At 42.2% G+C, this 15,350-nt stretch overlaps 1 protein-coding gene across 13 annotated transcripts in view; it reads left to right on the forward strand.

Annotated features, from left to right (window-relative positions):
• Nucleotides 1–15,350, forward strand: part of GATA3 (GATA binding protein 3) — a 95,751-nt gene that overhangs the window by 70,434 nt on the left and 9,967 nt on the right. For 7 of the 13 annotated variants that reach the window (XM_087873597.1, XM_087873591.1, XM_087873596.1 and 4 more), the window contains exon 4: nt 12,841–12,986. In XM_087873597.1, coding sequence (XP_087729723.1) covers nt 12,841–12,986 — 146 coding nt within the window. The remainder of the gene's footprint in view (nt 1–12,840; nt 12,987–15,350) is intronic. The other 6 variants (XM_087873603.1, XM_087873599.1, XM_087873602.1 and 3 more) reach the window with 1 other exon arrangement.

A 15,350-nucleotide genomic window follows, 5' to 3' on the forward strand; every position in this document is an offset into this window, starting at 1 on the left:
AGTGACTACATGTGATTTATTGATGTAATCCAAAACTACATTTTGCAACCACATATCACACTAATGTTTCATATTCCTATGTACCGTGTGTTAAGTTTCTGTTTCCTAACTGAAGAACCTTATACTTGTCTCTGTTAAATCTCGTTCTTCAACCCTTTTCTTTAATCTGTCAATATCATTTTGGTTTTTATTTATGCCAAACATTAAGAATCTTACCCCGTTTTTGGGTCATTTGCAGATTTGGTAAACTTTCTATAAATAATCTCTCTTATCTCCTATCCTACCTTTTCTTCTGAGTCATTAATAAAACATTTAATCTCTTTTCCTTTAATTGATTATCTCCCTGAACTTCTAATGGATAAATTGGGATCTTTCGTTTTAAACAAAAGAACTTCTCAATTATCATCTGTTTCTTTTGATTTTTTCCTGCTTCCTCCAGCAATGAATAATAAAAACAAAAAACCTCAGAAAACTTTCATCGTTTTCTGTTTAAAAATGTCAAATTTGCAATTGTTTACCAGTCCTTAGTACAACCTCATCACCAAAACGATAAAATACAAGGAAAATGAAGAACCAAGAAACAAAGGTGAAATAGACGCATAGGTGGAAGAAAAGGAAATAGCTACAATTTTAAAGATAAATTAAAAAAAAATTTGAAGTAAGAGTAAACAGAAATAAAATATCAATAACAAAATACTTTAAAGCTTGCTTAAATGCTTACATCTAAATTAAGGACCTAATAAAATATTCATAAGTTAAGAAAAAAAAAATAGAAATCAATAACATTCCAGTCAATTTTAAGAAAAACAGATGAATTTCTATAGGATCAATCGGGTTTGTTTTGTCAATAGAAAGAAATCAGCTGAAAGAAATGAGTTGAGAGGGCTAACCTCAAGAGAATTATTTCACTGTTTGAAAATAAATCAATAAACCATACTTCGTTTTTCATTTCTTGCGAATATATAAACGCTTACGACTAACTTAAGAAAGAAAATCTATCATATTTGAAGCTCCATTATTTGAAATTGGCTTTCAGTGGATTGTAAATGGTTTGGTGGAACACATTGAATCTGCCTGTGTGTTTACTTACATAGGTGCCCAGTTGCTAGAGGCTTTGAAATGTATAGGGCAGTGGTGAAATCCAATTTTTTTTACTACCGGTTCTGTGGGTGTGGCTTGGTGGGCGTGGTGTGGCTTGGTGGGTGTGGCTTGGTGGGCGTGGCAGGGGAAGGATCCCCACCTCCAGGGGAAGGATACTGCAAAATCCCCATTCCCTCCCCACTCCTGGGGGAAGGATACTGCAAAATCCCCATCCCCACTCCACTCCAGGGGAAGGATACTGCAAAATCTCCATTCCCTCCCCACTCCCGGGGGAAGGATACTGCAAAATCTCCATTTCCACCCCACTCCTGGGGGAAGGATACTGCAAAATCCCCATCCCCACTCCACTCCAGGGGAAGGATACTGCAAAATCTCCATTCCCTCCCCACTCCCGGGGGAAGGATACTGCAAAATCCCCATTCCCTCCCCACTCCTGGGGGAAGGATACTGCAAAATCCCCATCCCCACTCCACTCCAGGGGAAGGATACTGCAAAATCTCCATTCCCTCCCCACTCCCGGGGGAAGGATACTGCAAAATCTCCATTTCCACCCCACTCTGGAGCCAGCCAGAGGTGGTATTTGCCGGTTCTCCGAAGTACTCGAAATTTCCACTACCGGTTCTTCCGAACTGCTCAAAATTTCCGTTACCAGTTCTCCAGAACCTGTCAGAACCTGCTGGATTTCACCCCTGGTGTAGGGTCTCTTGCTCGAGCAGCGGGTTGGACTAGAAGACCTCCGAGATCCCTTCCAAGTTCTGTTCTTCTGCTTGCACGATTCTGATCTTGGTAGGTACAGAGACATTGAAATATTTGAAGATCTTTTCCAAGGTTTTCATGGCTGCTTAATCCAATGCCACTTGCCTGTTGTTGGGTGTGAGGTCCCTTCCATGTATATATGTTCTCTGTATGGAAAAAGTTGTAGATGATTAAAAAGAAGATTTTACAAAACTGGCAGGCAATGCAAGAGGCCAGTGAAATTACCCACATAGCATGGAAGATGCGGTTAAAGAGTAATTTGGGATGCAGTGCAATTCAGAACCAGGGTGGATAAAAATCAATGATTTTTTTAAAAAAATAAAAAAAAAATCAGATTTTTTTTTTTGATTTAAATCGGATTTTTTTGATTTTTATCGAATTTATTTTAATAAAAAACTTTTAGGGTAAAAATCTATCGTAAGATAGTTTTCTATTTAAGATACATAAATAATTTAGCTTATTCAGCATGAAATGGAGCTTAGTTATGTAGCAGGAGGCTGTATATTCTACAACACTGGGACTATCGGTGAGTCAACAGTGGGTCAAAGGAGTAGCAGAGATGACAGTTGCTCTTTAAAAATTATGATTTAAATCGAGTTGATTTAAATCAAGCCTTTTTACTAGTGATTTAAATCGTGATTTAAATTGTGATTTAAATCAACTCGATTTAAACCAAATCCACCCTGTTCAATACTTACCCCCGTTTCTGTGGGGAGAGGTTTTTCCGAGGTATTTCTCCACCTTGGCAGCTTGAGGATGGGTAGACTTCAACTCCCAGAAATCCCCAGCCAACAGGAATTCTGGGAGTTGAAGTCCACACATCTTCAGGTTACCCAAGTGGGGAAACACTTCCCTACTTAATGTGGGAATTCCATGGGGGTACAGTTGGAGAATATCGCATACGCTTCCGGGAAACATTTTTATTTGAATGACTGTATTTTAAGACTGGCGATTTTTTTTTTCAAGTGCTCCCATCTGGTAGGGACTTTGCCTTGTTTCAGATGGTTTCCATCAAGTTAGAAGTTTGTCCGCTTTGGATTTTGGGCTTTACTGATTAGATCAGGGGTCGGCAACCTTAAACACCCAAAGAGCCACAAAGGTCCTAACTGGAAGCCCCCATTCAATTCTGGAGCAGACCAGAAGTCCGTTTCCCCCACCATAGAGTCTCTTCCTAGCCCGGCGTTCTCTTTTCCTTTTACCCACCAGCGACAGGGAGCTCCAGCAGAGGGATGAAAGAGCCACATGCGGCTCCAGAGCCACAGGTTGCCGACCCCTGGATTAGATAGATATGGTGTTACGGAAACGGCTAGTTTAAACTACTAGGTAAAACTAAAAAAGTTGTGGTTTGATGTTATTACTTCATTCTAGTGCACCAAAAGGAGTTGGAAGTCAATGCCTTTTCCCGCCTCTTTTCCCTCTTCTTCTCCACACTTTTCCCTTCTCTATTTCTCCTTCTTTTTGGTTTTTTTTTTTGGGGGGGGTATGCTATATCATAAATTAATAAAATTGCTATAGACAAAAAAAAAAAAAAAAAAAAAGGAAGTTTGTCCAGGAAGGATGCCAAATGGAAAAATAGCACTTCCCGGAATACAATGAAGTTATTTTTGAGTTAACGTGCCATAGGATTAGATTAGCCGTTAGTTTAAGACAGGGTGGATTTGATTTAAATCGAGTTGATTTAAATCACAATTTAAATCATGATTTAAATCACTAGTAAAAAGGCTTGATTTAAATCAACTCGATTTAAATCATAATTTCTAAAGAGCAACTGTCATCTCTGCTACTCCTTTGACCCACTGTTGACTGACCGATAGTCCCAGTGTTGCAGAATATACAGCCTCCTGCTACATAACTAAGCTCCATTTCATGCTGAATAAGCTAAATTATTTATGCATCTTAAATAGAAAACTATCTTACGATAGATTTTTACCCCCAAAGTTTTTTATTAAAATGAATTCGATAAAAATAAAAAAAATCCGATTTAAATCAAAAAAATCTGATTTTTTTTATTTTTTTTAAAAAAATCATTGATTTTTTTTCCACCCTGGTTTAAGAGGTTCTGTCCCGTTGACCCACCGTTCAAAGGAAAAAACAACAACAATTACTAGCATATGCAGTTGCAAAAAAACATTTTGCTTCTCTCTTCCTAAATGTGTTTTTTTTAAAAAAACTCCCCTCCCCCCTCCCCCACCCCCTGGAAGATACTTTCTATTGGCATAAATCGACTGCAGGCATTTTTGTATACCAATTGGTCTGCAATGCAAATATAAAACTGACATTAGAATGTATATACATTTTTCTGCATCTATTAGCAACACCAACATGTGGCATCAATAAAGGCTATTTAATCTTCCCTGGGAAAACTGCTTAGATTTTATTGGTCCTGCCTTTCACATCTGCTGCTGAAGTTTGCAAAGTTCAAGTTATTTATATTAATTAGTATGCAGGGAAGATAAGACCTTGCATAAAGTTCTGGTTTGTTCTAGTTGTTTTAGGTTTATTGTGTTACTTTCAAGTTGCCTTTTGAGCCGACACGAAGGATGGAATGCTCTGTAGGAAAAATACACTTTTAAATCTATAAATAAATTGAAAATACACTTTTTGATGTGTAAGTAAGTGAAAACACACTTTTTAATCTGTAAATAAGTGAAAATACACCTTTTAGTCGGTAAATAAAGTAAAAGCGCACTTTTTAACCTGCAAATAATCTACCTTTGCAGCAGGTAGATTGATCCATGGAAAACAGAGATGGCTGGACTGAGTGAAATTAAAAACTGGATACTGCACAGGTGGTCCTTGATTTACGACCACAGTTGAGGCCAAAGTTTAGGGTTGTTCAGCAAGACAGTTGTTGGCTGAGTTTGCCCCATCCTACGACCTTTCTACGGCCACATTTGTTAAGCGAATCCCTGCCGTCGTTAAGCGAGTAACATGGTTGTTAAGCGAATCCGGCTTCCCCATGGACTTTGCTTGTCTGCATGTCGCAAAAGGGGGTCACATCACATGACCCCGGGATGCTGCGACCGTCATAAATATGAGTCAGTTGCCAAGTGTCTGAATTTTTGGGGGCGCTGCAACAATTGTGTGAAAAATGGCCATTGGTCACCTTTTGCAGTGCCCTTGTAACTTTGAATGGTTACTAAGTGAGCTGCTGTAAGTCGAGGACTATCTGCAGTTGCTTATTTGCCACCCTCAAACCTCCTGGTTTTGTATGACAAGTGTCTTGGGCAAGCTGCTTTTAAAATAATTCCTCTAACTGGAGTATGTATTCGTGGTAGGAAAAAAAATGGCGTCTGATTTTCAGTCTGTGGTGACAGAGGTTCTCCTCCTCCTCACCGTTGTTTCGTTTTAAGCTAAAAATGGCCTCCGTGTCATGCTAAGAGGCTGCACTGCCAAAAACTACCTAGGTAGGAAAATGTCGAGAGTCATTTGAAGTCCATCCCCGTAGCAGTAATAACACAAGGCCATCATTAGTGCATTCGTTCTGTATCAGCATTGCTGTAAAAAAATTGTATTAGAGGATGAGATGAGAGAGAGAAAAAGAGAGAGGGAGGGAGGGAGAAAGAGAGAGAGAGAGAGGGAGGAAGGGAGAAAGAGAGGGAGAGAAGGGGGAGGGAGGAAGGGAGAGAGAGGGAGGGAAGGAGAGAGGGAGGGAAGAGAAAGAGGGAGGGAGGGAAGGAGAGAGAGAGGAAGGGAAGGAGGGTCGGAGAAGGAGAAAGTGAGAGAGAGGGAGGGAGGGAGAAAGGGAGGGGGAGAGAGAGGGAGAGAGGGAAGGAAAAAGGGAGGGAGGGAAGGAGAGAGGGAGGGAGAAAGAGGGAGGGAAGGAAGGAGAGAGGAAGGGAAGGAGGGTCGGAGAAGGAGAAAGTGAGAGAGGGAGGGAGGGAGAAAGGGAGGGGGAGAGAGAGGGAGAGAGGGAAGGAAAAAGGGAGGGAGGGAGAAAGGGAGGGAAGGAAGGAGAGAGGAAGGGAAGGAGGGTCGGAGAGGGAGAAAGTGAGAGAGAGGGAGGGAGAGAGAGAGGGAGAGAGGGAAGGAAAAAGGGAGGGAGGGAAGGAGAGAGGGAGGGAGGAAGAGGGAGGGAAGGAAGGAGAGAGGAAGGGAAGGAGGGTCGTAGGGAGAGAGAAAGAGAGAGAGAGAGAGAGAGAGAGAAAACACTTTTTATCTGGAGGAACTGCTCATCTGAATTTCAAGAGGAACAGAAGAAAATAATGACAATATGTAAATGCACATAACTCATTTCAGCCACAGGGTAAAAAGGTTAGCATGTTAGCAAGTTCGGAGCGCCTTATTAAGATTGTCCCATAGTTTAATTCACCGAGGTGTTAATTATAGCCTTCTTTTTGAGTAAGGACAGCGGGATCAGGGTGTCTCACCCAAATCAAGGGACACAAAGATGCTACTTTTTTATTTTTTTATTTATTTTTTTATTTTTTTGAGAACAAGTACTAGTGAGGTTTCAAGAAAAGGAAGGAGACCTTAGCACAGAGACAAGATGTGGAGACTCTAGAAAGAGTGCAGAGAAGAGCAACCAAGATGATGAGGGGACTGGAGGCTGAAACATATGAAGAACGGTTGCAGGAACTGGGTATGTCTAGTTTAATGAAGAGAAGGACCAGGGGAGACATGATAGCAGTCTTCTGATATCTCAGGGGCTGCCCCAAAGAAGAGGGGGTCAACCTATTCTCCAAAGCACCTTCTGAAGGCAGGACAAGAAGCAACAGATGGAAACTAATCAAGGAGAGAAGCAACTTAGAACTAAGGAGAAATTTCCTGACAGTGAGAACAATTAACCAGTGGAACAACTTGCCTCCAGAAGTTGTAAATGCTCCAACACTGGAAGTTTTTAAGAAGAGGTTGGATAACCATTTGTCTGAAGTGGTGTAGGGTCTCCTGTTTGAGGAGTGGGTTGGACTAGAAGACCTCCAAGGTCCCTTCCAACTCTGTGATTCTGGGTGCTAATTTTTTTTCACCTGGGAAAAATAAGCCAAGGTCCAGGTGGGGGGTCTATTGTGAAATGAAATTGCTTCTCAACCATCTTTGAGTTGATAGCAAATTTTCCCGGCGTGACGTTGGCTGTCCCCGTTTTCGTCCCTTTTTCCTGTCTTGGTTGGCAGTCACTTGTAGACATCCAATAGATAGCAACGTTGAGCAGATCTGACACACTTTGAGGCTACCCACAAACGGTGTCAGATGAACAGAGGAAAAGTACCTTGACAGTCGCGTTCGTAAGGTTAATGTACTCTTGTTGTAGGTTGGGGAAGATACAAAGGCAGAAAAAAAAAAAACGTCGTTGCCGGAAGATATTTAGGTCATATTTAGATACGGATGGAGGAAGGTTCCAAATATATATATTCAGATTTAATCTGAAGGACACCTTCGATTGGTAATATACGTATGAAACGGAGCCTGGATTAGTAGTTGATTTTAGGTAGTCCTCGAATTACGACCACAATCTCTGCTGCCAAGTGAGAGATTTGTTAAGCGAGCCCCGTTTTATTACCTTTCTTGGCACCGTTGTTAAGTGAGTAGCTGCAGTTGTTAAGTTAGCAACGCGGTTACTAACCTGTTCACTAACTGGTTGTTAAGTGAATCGGGCTTCCCCCGTTGACTTTGCTTGTCAGAAGGTCGCAAAAGGGGATTGCATGACCCCTGGGTCGCTGCAACCGTCATAAATATGAATCAGTTGCCAAGTATCTGAATTTTTGGATCATGTTGCCGCGGTTGTAAGTGTGAAAAATCATAGGTCATAGATCTCTTCTTTCAGTTATTCAGACTGGAACCTGAGTTGGGGGACAATTGAACAAACTGGGTATGTTTAGTCTTCAAAAAAACTAAAAAAACAAAACAGATTTGATGAAGATCGTATTATTTTATATATTTGGTTTTATTCCAGACTGCAGGTTACAGAATGGAGAACAGTTTATAGGGGTGTCAAACTCGATTTCATTGAGGGCCACATCAGGGTTGTGTTTGACTTCGGGGATGGGGGGGGCACAGAGGTGGGTTTCAGCAAGTTCTGACCAGTTCTGGAGAACCGGTAGCGGAAATTTTGAGTAGTTCGGAGAACCGGTCGTAAAAATTCTGACTGGCCCCGTCCCCCATCGATTCTCTGCCTCCCGAGTCCCAGCTGATCGGGAAGAAATGGGGATTTTGTAGTAACCTTCCCCTGGAGTGGGGTGGGAATGGAGATTTTACAGTATCCTTCCCCTGCCACGCCCACCAAGCCACATCCACCAAGCCACACCAACAGAACCGGTAGTAAAAAAAATTGAAACCCACCACTGGGGGAGGGGGGCGTGGTGTGGCGTGGCCAGGGTGGGCGTGGCCAGCTTGATGTCACTCGTGTCGGGGGCACTTGTGGTGGCCAAATGCTAAGGCAGGACTTCCCGCAGACCTTCCCTTGCTCTCATTATAATCTCCTTCCTTCCTTCCTTCCTTCCTTCCTTCCTTCCTTCCTTCCTTCCTTCCTTCCTTCCTTCCTTCCTTCCCTCCCTCCCTCCCTCCCTCCCTCCTTCCTTCCTTGGCCGGATCCGTCCCGCGGGCCTTGAGTTCGACAGCTCTGGGTTATTAAATTCTGGATCTGTCTTTTGGAGATTCTCAGTCATCCAGGTCATTGTCTGATTGTCCCTAAGGTGGACTTTCTTTGTTTTTACTTAAAAACCTTTCGCTTCCCATCCAAGAAGCTTCTTTGGTTCTTTAGATTCTGGATCCATAGTAGGAGCATCTAATGCTACAAATGGGAAATATTTTTCATCTGAGAATTATGAAGGGCTGAGTAGACACTTTTCTGGCATGGATTAATTTTAATCAGTAAAATTTGTCTGGCCTCGGCTATTTATTTAGACCTAATAGATCTTTTTCAGCTGGTATTTTTATTTTAAAAAGGAAATGGTAATAGATGCATGATATATATATATATATATATATATATATATATATATATATATATATGTACAGTTGTCTAAATATATGGAAAAAAAATAAAGCAGTGAGAAGGAGCTGAGCTTTTTCATGCTTAAAGAGCACACAGCTGGATCAAATGCCTGTAAACAACTTAATTAACCTTTAAAGATTGATCTAAATTAACAAAGGACATTGAAGAGACCCATTGTCTTCCTTTCAACCCACATGTTGAACTTGGCTGCTGAAATAATTCAGTTTCTGGATTCCTGCAGTACAGGTAGTCCTCGACTTACGACCACAATTGAGCCCCAGTTTTGCTGTTACTAAGTGAGACATTTGTGAAGTGAGTTTTGTCCCATTTTACGACCTTCCTTGCCACAGTTGATAAGTGAATCATGGCAGTTGTTAAGTTAGGAACACAGTTGTAATGTGAATGTGGCTTCCCCATTGACTTTGCTTGTCAGAAGGTCGCAAAATCACATGACCTGACTGCAGCCGTCATAAATATGAATCAGTTGCCAAGCATCTGGATTTTGATCACATAACCATGGGGGATGCTGCATGTCATAAGTGTGAAAATGGTCACAAGTCACTTTTTCCAGTGCCGTTGGAACTTCAAACGGTCACTAAATCATCATCATCATCTTCCTTTAACGACCCCATAAATAATCTCTTGCGGGGGTGGAGTCTGGGCAACTGAATGCAGCTAGCAGAGTGTTTTAATGGCCGGATGCCTTTCCTGTTGCCAATACGGAGTTTTGTTGCTAAGCATCTGGATTTTGATCACATGACCGTGGGGACGTTATGTGGAAAACGGGTCATACGTCACTTTTTTCAGTGCTGTTGTCACTAAGTGAACTGTTGTAAGTCGAGGACTACCTGCATACTGGCCCATAAGTTAAACCAACAATTGTGTGGCACAATGAAATATACAGGTGTTGTGAGCAAGGTTATCACAAACTGAGGTGAACTTCTTATGCAATTGCAGCTGGTTTAATGATTTTTTAAAAGAGGTTTCTACGAAGACACCCAACCTGCTCGTGAAAATTTATCAATATTGCCATGTATATTTTCTTCTTCTCATGATTTTAGGTTGTAGAAAGCAGATCTGTACCGTAGATTGTCATTTAAATTTTGGCTGCTTTTGATAAATTCAGGGAATTTATGTTGACTAATTTTCAGTCCTAACCCACTTGTGTGTACATGACTTGTTCGTTTTAATGGATTGTGCCAAATGGCTCAATTTTTGCTCTTGTTTGTACATGTTTTTAAATCTTTTGCTTCTATCTGTACAGTTCAACGGAAAATATGAATAATATGTCAATAAACCTTTCTATTAAGGGATTCTCTTTTTGAACTCGGAGGAGATGAGCCTCTGAGTAAAGTAATACTGTTAAGATTTATGATACTAACGCTGTCTTCACAAAATCAAAAGGTTTTAATCATTGACGGAGCTGCAGCATTTAATTGGCTGGATGAATTAATTCAAAGAATCCCTCAATTGATTAAATACTGTTCCTTAATAATGAAACAGCAGCTCTTCTTTGTTTGGCTGCGTAATTTATAGTTATAAATTGTTGTTAATTATTTTTACTGCCAAGGCTGGAGATGTCACGGTTTCAGAAGGTTAGATTATTTGAAGGTTGGAACCGAGATGACACGTCATTTATCCCCAAAAAGCAAAGCACGGATCACACGGTGAAACAAACTGAAAATTAAGTTGATGGTGGCTGATGCAAGCTCCTTTTGAAAGTTGGTGGGTTTATTGATTCTGAGATCTGGACTTCGTTGTTTTTCTTTGAAGACCTTTCGCTTCTCATCCAAGAAACTTCTTCAGTTCTGACTGGATGGTGGGGAATGGAAGGATTTATATTCCTTGCGGACAGCTGGTCATTTGCATTCTTTTAGAGAGTCATTGAGGCTACTTGGAGGTTTATCTGTGTCCTCAGAGTCACCTGAGTAGTGTAAATGGTTGTGGAGCCTTCTTGGAACGGTTGAAAGCATTGTGTTGTAGACTGGAGATACCTCCAAGTGGCCTCAAGGACTCTCTGAAAGGATGCAAATGACCAGCTGTCTCCAAGGAGTATAAATCCTTCCATTCCTCACCATCCAGTCAGAGCTGAAGAACCTTCTTGGATGAGAGGCGAAACGTCTTCAAAGAAAAGCAAGAAAGTCCAGTTGTCTTTTGAGAAAAAAAAACAAAACCTTTGGGACAATCAAGACCTGGATGACTGAGAATATCTCCATAGATATTGATTCTGAGAACCATCCAATCTTAATTTAAGCCAGTGCTCCATTCATCGGTAAATATATACAGTGTTAACCTGGCGAATGATATAATCCATGGAGGGTGCACCATTTTCTCTGTGCCATTGAATTCAATGGGACAAGTTTCCGAGTAGTTTTGTATTGCGGTGAAATCGGCGTCAGCATTTCTCAACACTATTAAGTTTCTAGGCACAGAAACAAATTTTACCTGTTAAAGAAAGAGAGAGGGGTACCTAGAAGTAAAGAGAAATTTCCAGATAATTAGAGTAATTAATCAGTGGGACAGTTTACCTCCAGATATTTTGGATGCTCCATCACTGGAGGTTTTTAAGAAGAGATTGGACAACCATTTGTCTGAAATGGTATAGGGCCATGATGGCGAACCTATGGCACGCGGAGCCATATCGGTGGCCCCGCGAGCATTGCCCTAGCTCAGGTCCAGCCTCCATGCGCGCGCTGGCCAGCTGATTTTTAGACCATTTGGGCCCACCAGAAGTCGGGAAACAGGCTGTTTCTCGCCTCCGGAGGGCCTCCAGTGGGGTGGGGAAGGCTGTTTTTGCCCTCCCCAGGCTCCTAGAAAGGCTCTGGAGCCTGGGGAGGACGAAAAACATGCCATCGCGTGCCGAAAGCGGGGGGAGTTCGGGGGGGATTGGGCGCATTGAATTATGGGTGTGGGCACGCGCGCGCATGGCCCCCTGCACTCCCCCTGTTTTCGGCACACGATGGCAAAAAGATTAGCCATCACTGGACTATAGAAGATCTCCAAGGTCCCTTCCAACTTTATTATTCTGTCCATCAAGGAGCGATCCAAGCTAGAATTAAGGAGAAATTTCCTGACACTAATTAAACAGTCAATGGAACAGCTTCAGCCTCCAGAAGATGTGGGGGGCTCCATCGCTGGAGGATTTTAAGAAGAGATTGGACAACTCATTTGTCTGGAGTGACGTAAGGTTTCCTGCCTGAGCACAGGGTTGGACTAGAAGACCTCCAAGGTCCCTTCCGACTGTGTTCTTCTGTAGGTTCTACCTGGTGTCTTGATCTGAATGCAAAGGGGAAAATGTGTTTCAGTGCACTGTTGTGTACATCGATAAAATTCTCCAGAACCGGCGATGTTCTCCTGCGATTCCCCTTTCGATCGAAATTGCTACCCAGCTTTTGTTCTTTCATATCAATGGATCATTAAGTTATATGGTTTTAATTGTGCGTTCGGGGAGCCATTTAATTTTATTTTTGCATGGTTTTTTTTCACCTCATGGTTGCGAACTACCAAGGGTCCCTAGATGATGTGGTATACAGGTAGTCCTTGACTTACAACCTTTCGTTTAGCGACGGCTGGAAAAAAAAAAGTGACCGATGACCGTTTTTTCACACTTATGACCCTTGCAGCATCCCCACAGTCACAAAAACTTGGATGCTTGCCAACTGGCTCCTATTTATGACGGTGGCGGTGTCCCAGGGGTGTGTGTGTGTGTCATTTTGCGACCTTCTGTCAAGCAAAATCGGTAGGGAAGGCAGATTCACTTAACAACCGTGTGACTAACTCAACAACTGCAGTGATTCGTTTAACGTTGGCAAGAAAGTTGGTCAAATGGGGCGACATTCATTTAACGACTGTCTCGCTTAGCAAGGGAAGTTTGGGGCTCGGTCGTGGTCGTAAGTCGAGGACTGCCTGTAGAAAATTTAATAAACCAATCCCTGGGATTTTAATCGCCTCTCTGCAGCGGAGAAACCCTGTTGTAACCACGTCCCACCGAAAAACATCCCTCTTCCTTCCTTTGCTGCCCCTCAATGATTTGTGTCCCCTTTTGTTTTCAGAAGGCAGGGAGTGTGTAAACTGTGGAGCTACCTCAACCCCACTTTGGAGGCGAGATGGCACAGGGCATTACCTCTGTAACGCCTGTGGATTGTATCACAAAATGAATGGGCAAAATCGGCCACTGATAAAGCCCAAAAGAAGACTGGTAAGTGGACCTCAGATTTCCAAAAACTGCACTAACTTCTTTTTCTCCTCTCTCTCTCTCTTTCTATTTCTTTCTTTCTTTCCACCCCCTTCTCTTCCTCCTCCCTACCTTCATCCATCCATCCCTTCTCCTCTACTCTCCCTACCTTCATTCCTTCCTCCATTCCCTTCTTCTCTACCACCTCCTCTTCCTCTCTACATCCATCCATCCGCCCACCCATCTACCCATCCCTCCCTTCTTCTCTACCTCCTCCTCCTCCTCTCTACATCCATCCATCCATCCATCCATCCATCCATCCATCCATCCATCCCTTCTCTACCACCTCCTCCTCCTCCCAACCTCCATCCATCCATTCCGATTTTTCTACCTCCTCCTCCTCTCTGTCCATCCATCCATCCCTTCTCTACCATCTCTTCCTCCTCCCAACATCCATCCATCCATCCATCCATCCATCCATTCCTTCTTCTCTACCACCTCCTCCTCCTCCCAACCTCCATCCATCCCTTCTTTTCTGCCTCCTCCTCCTCTCTGTCCATCCATCCATCCATCCATCCATCCATCCATCCATCCATCCTTCTCGACCACCTCCTCCTCCCTACCTCATCCATTCATCCCTTCTTCTCTACCTCCTCCTCCTCCCTACCTCATCCATCCATCCATCCATCTCTTTTCCTCTACCACCTCCTTCTCTTCCTCCTCCTCCTCTTCCTTCTCCTTCTTTCCTCAGCCCAAGATGGAGAACTTTCTGGAGGGAGTAGAACTGGGCCAATCCGCCCAAAGTCTTATTTGTCTGTACAGAAGAGAGTTTTTGAGGGGGCCCGCTCCCCATTTTTCACCATGAGTGCCAAGTTATGTACCATTTCTGTCTCTCTCTATATGTCTTTAAAAAAATAATAATTCTGGAGTTTTTGCTTTGAAATGAAAAAAAGCAGGGTCAGGATGATCTTAAATGGTTTTGTCTTCAAGGGTGATGATGGTTGAAGATGGAGGAGATTCAGAAAAGGATGGGAAAGAAAGATTAGGGGGAAAGGAGAAGTGGGAATAATGCCTTGGTCCTTATTGTTTGCAAACATTGAAAAGCTCCTGAAAGCTTAAAGATGGTGGATGTTCTACCTTCTGAGGTGGATTTGTTAAAAGATTTCAGAGGCTGAAAAGAATGGGATGTTTTTAGCTCACCTTTCTCTGTAATAAAACAAGTGAGAGGCTTGACAGTGAAATAAATCCTCAACTTACAACAGTTCATTTAGTGGCTGTTCATTTAATGACTGTTCCAAATCACAACTGAAAAAAGTGACTTATGACCATTTTTCACACTTAATGACCATTGCAGCATCCCCATGCTCACGTGATTGACAGCTGGTTCACATTTATTTATTTATATTTATATTTATATTTATATTTATATTTATATTTATATTTATATTTATATTTATATTTATATTTATATTTATATTTATATTTATATTTATTTATTTATTTATTTATTTATTTATTTATTTATTTACTCACTCACTCACTCACTCACTCACTCACTCACATTTACTTCAGTGATTCACTTAACAAACGTGGCAAGGAAAGTCATAAAACGGAGCAAAACCTCACTTAAGAAACGCCTCATAAATAAACCACATAGATTTTGGGCTCCATTGTGGTCGTAGGTTGAGGGCTCCCTGCATTATCCATGAAGAGCATGGTTAAACAAACCTTTGGCCATATCTTAGGATTTCAACTGCTGGGTGCCTTCGGTGAACCATTGAGCTCAATGGGGCTGATATTTTAGGCCCAGGTTTCCTCCTTTGAGAAATAAATACCTTTACTCTTCCATAGGCCCCCAAACCTATGAAAAAGTTGCCACTTGGCTGTTAGCTTTGTGGACCATGATCTGTGGCTACTGTGGGGTTTGTAAAAATTAAAGTTGTAACGATAGTAGGCCGTGAATTGATAAGAGATGAATATTTCCTCAGTCATTGACCGAGGCGGGTAGCTGTCAGGTTTGAACTGTGGATGTCTTTAGTGCTCCCTGAGCTTGGTGGTTTTCTTGCAGACATTTCATGACCCAACTAGGTAACGTCATCAGTGCTAGAAAGGAGTGGGGTTTGTGAGGAGAAGACAAGATGGCGGTGTTGTTGTTTTGTTGGTGGTGGTGGTGATGGAGGAGGAGAAGGAGGAGAACTGTGAGGTTCTTGGTGCTCTTTGAGGTTTCTTGTTATCTTGCAGACATTTCATGACCCAACTAGGTAACATCATCAGTGCTAGAAGGGGAGTGGGGTTTGTTCTCTTTTTACCCATTGGTGGATATAGGCTGTGGATTGCCAATTCCACAAGGCCGTAACCAGATTCTGAGAGAAATGGAAGTACTATGGT

This window comes from Pantherophis guttatus, chromosome 7 (genome assembly GCF_059756535.1).
Source record: "Pantherophis guttatus breed Tessera chromosome 7, ASM5975653v1, whole genome shotgun sequence".
In the NCBI taxonomy this organism is placed as follows: Eukaryota; Metazoa; Chordata; class Lepidosauria; order Squamata; family Colubridae; genus Pantherophis; species Pantherophis guttatus.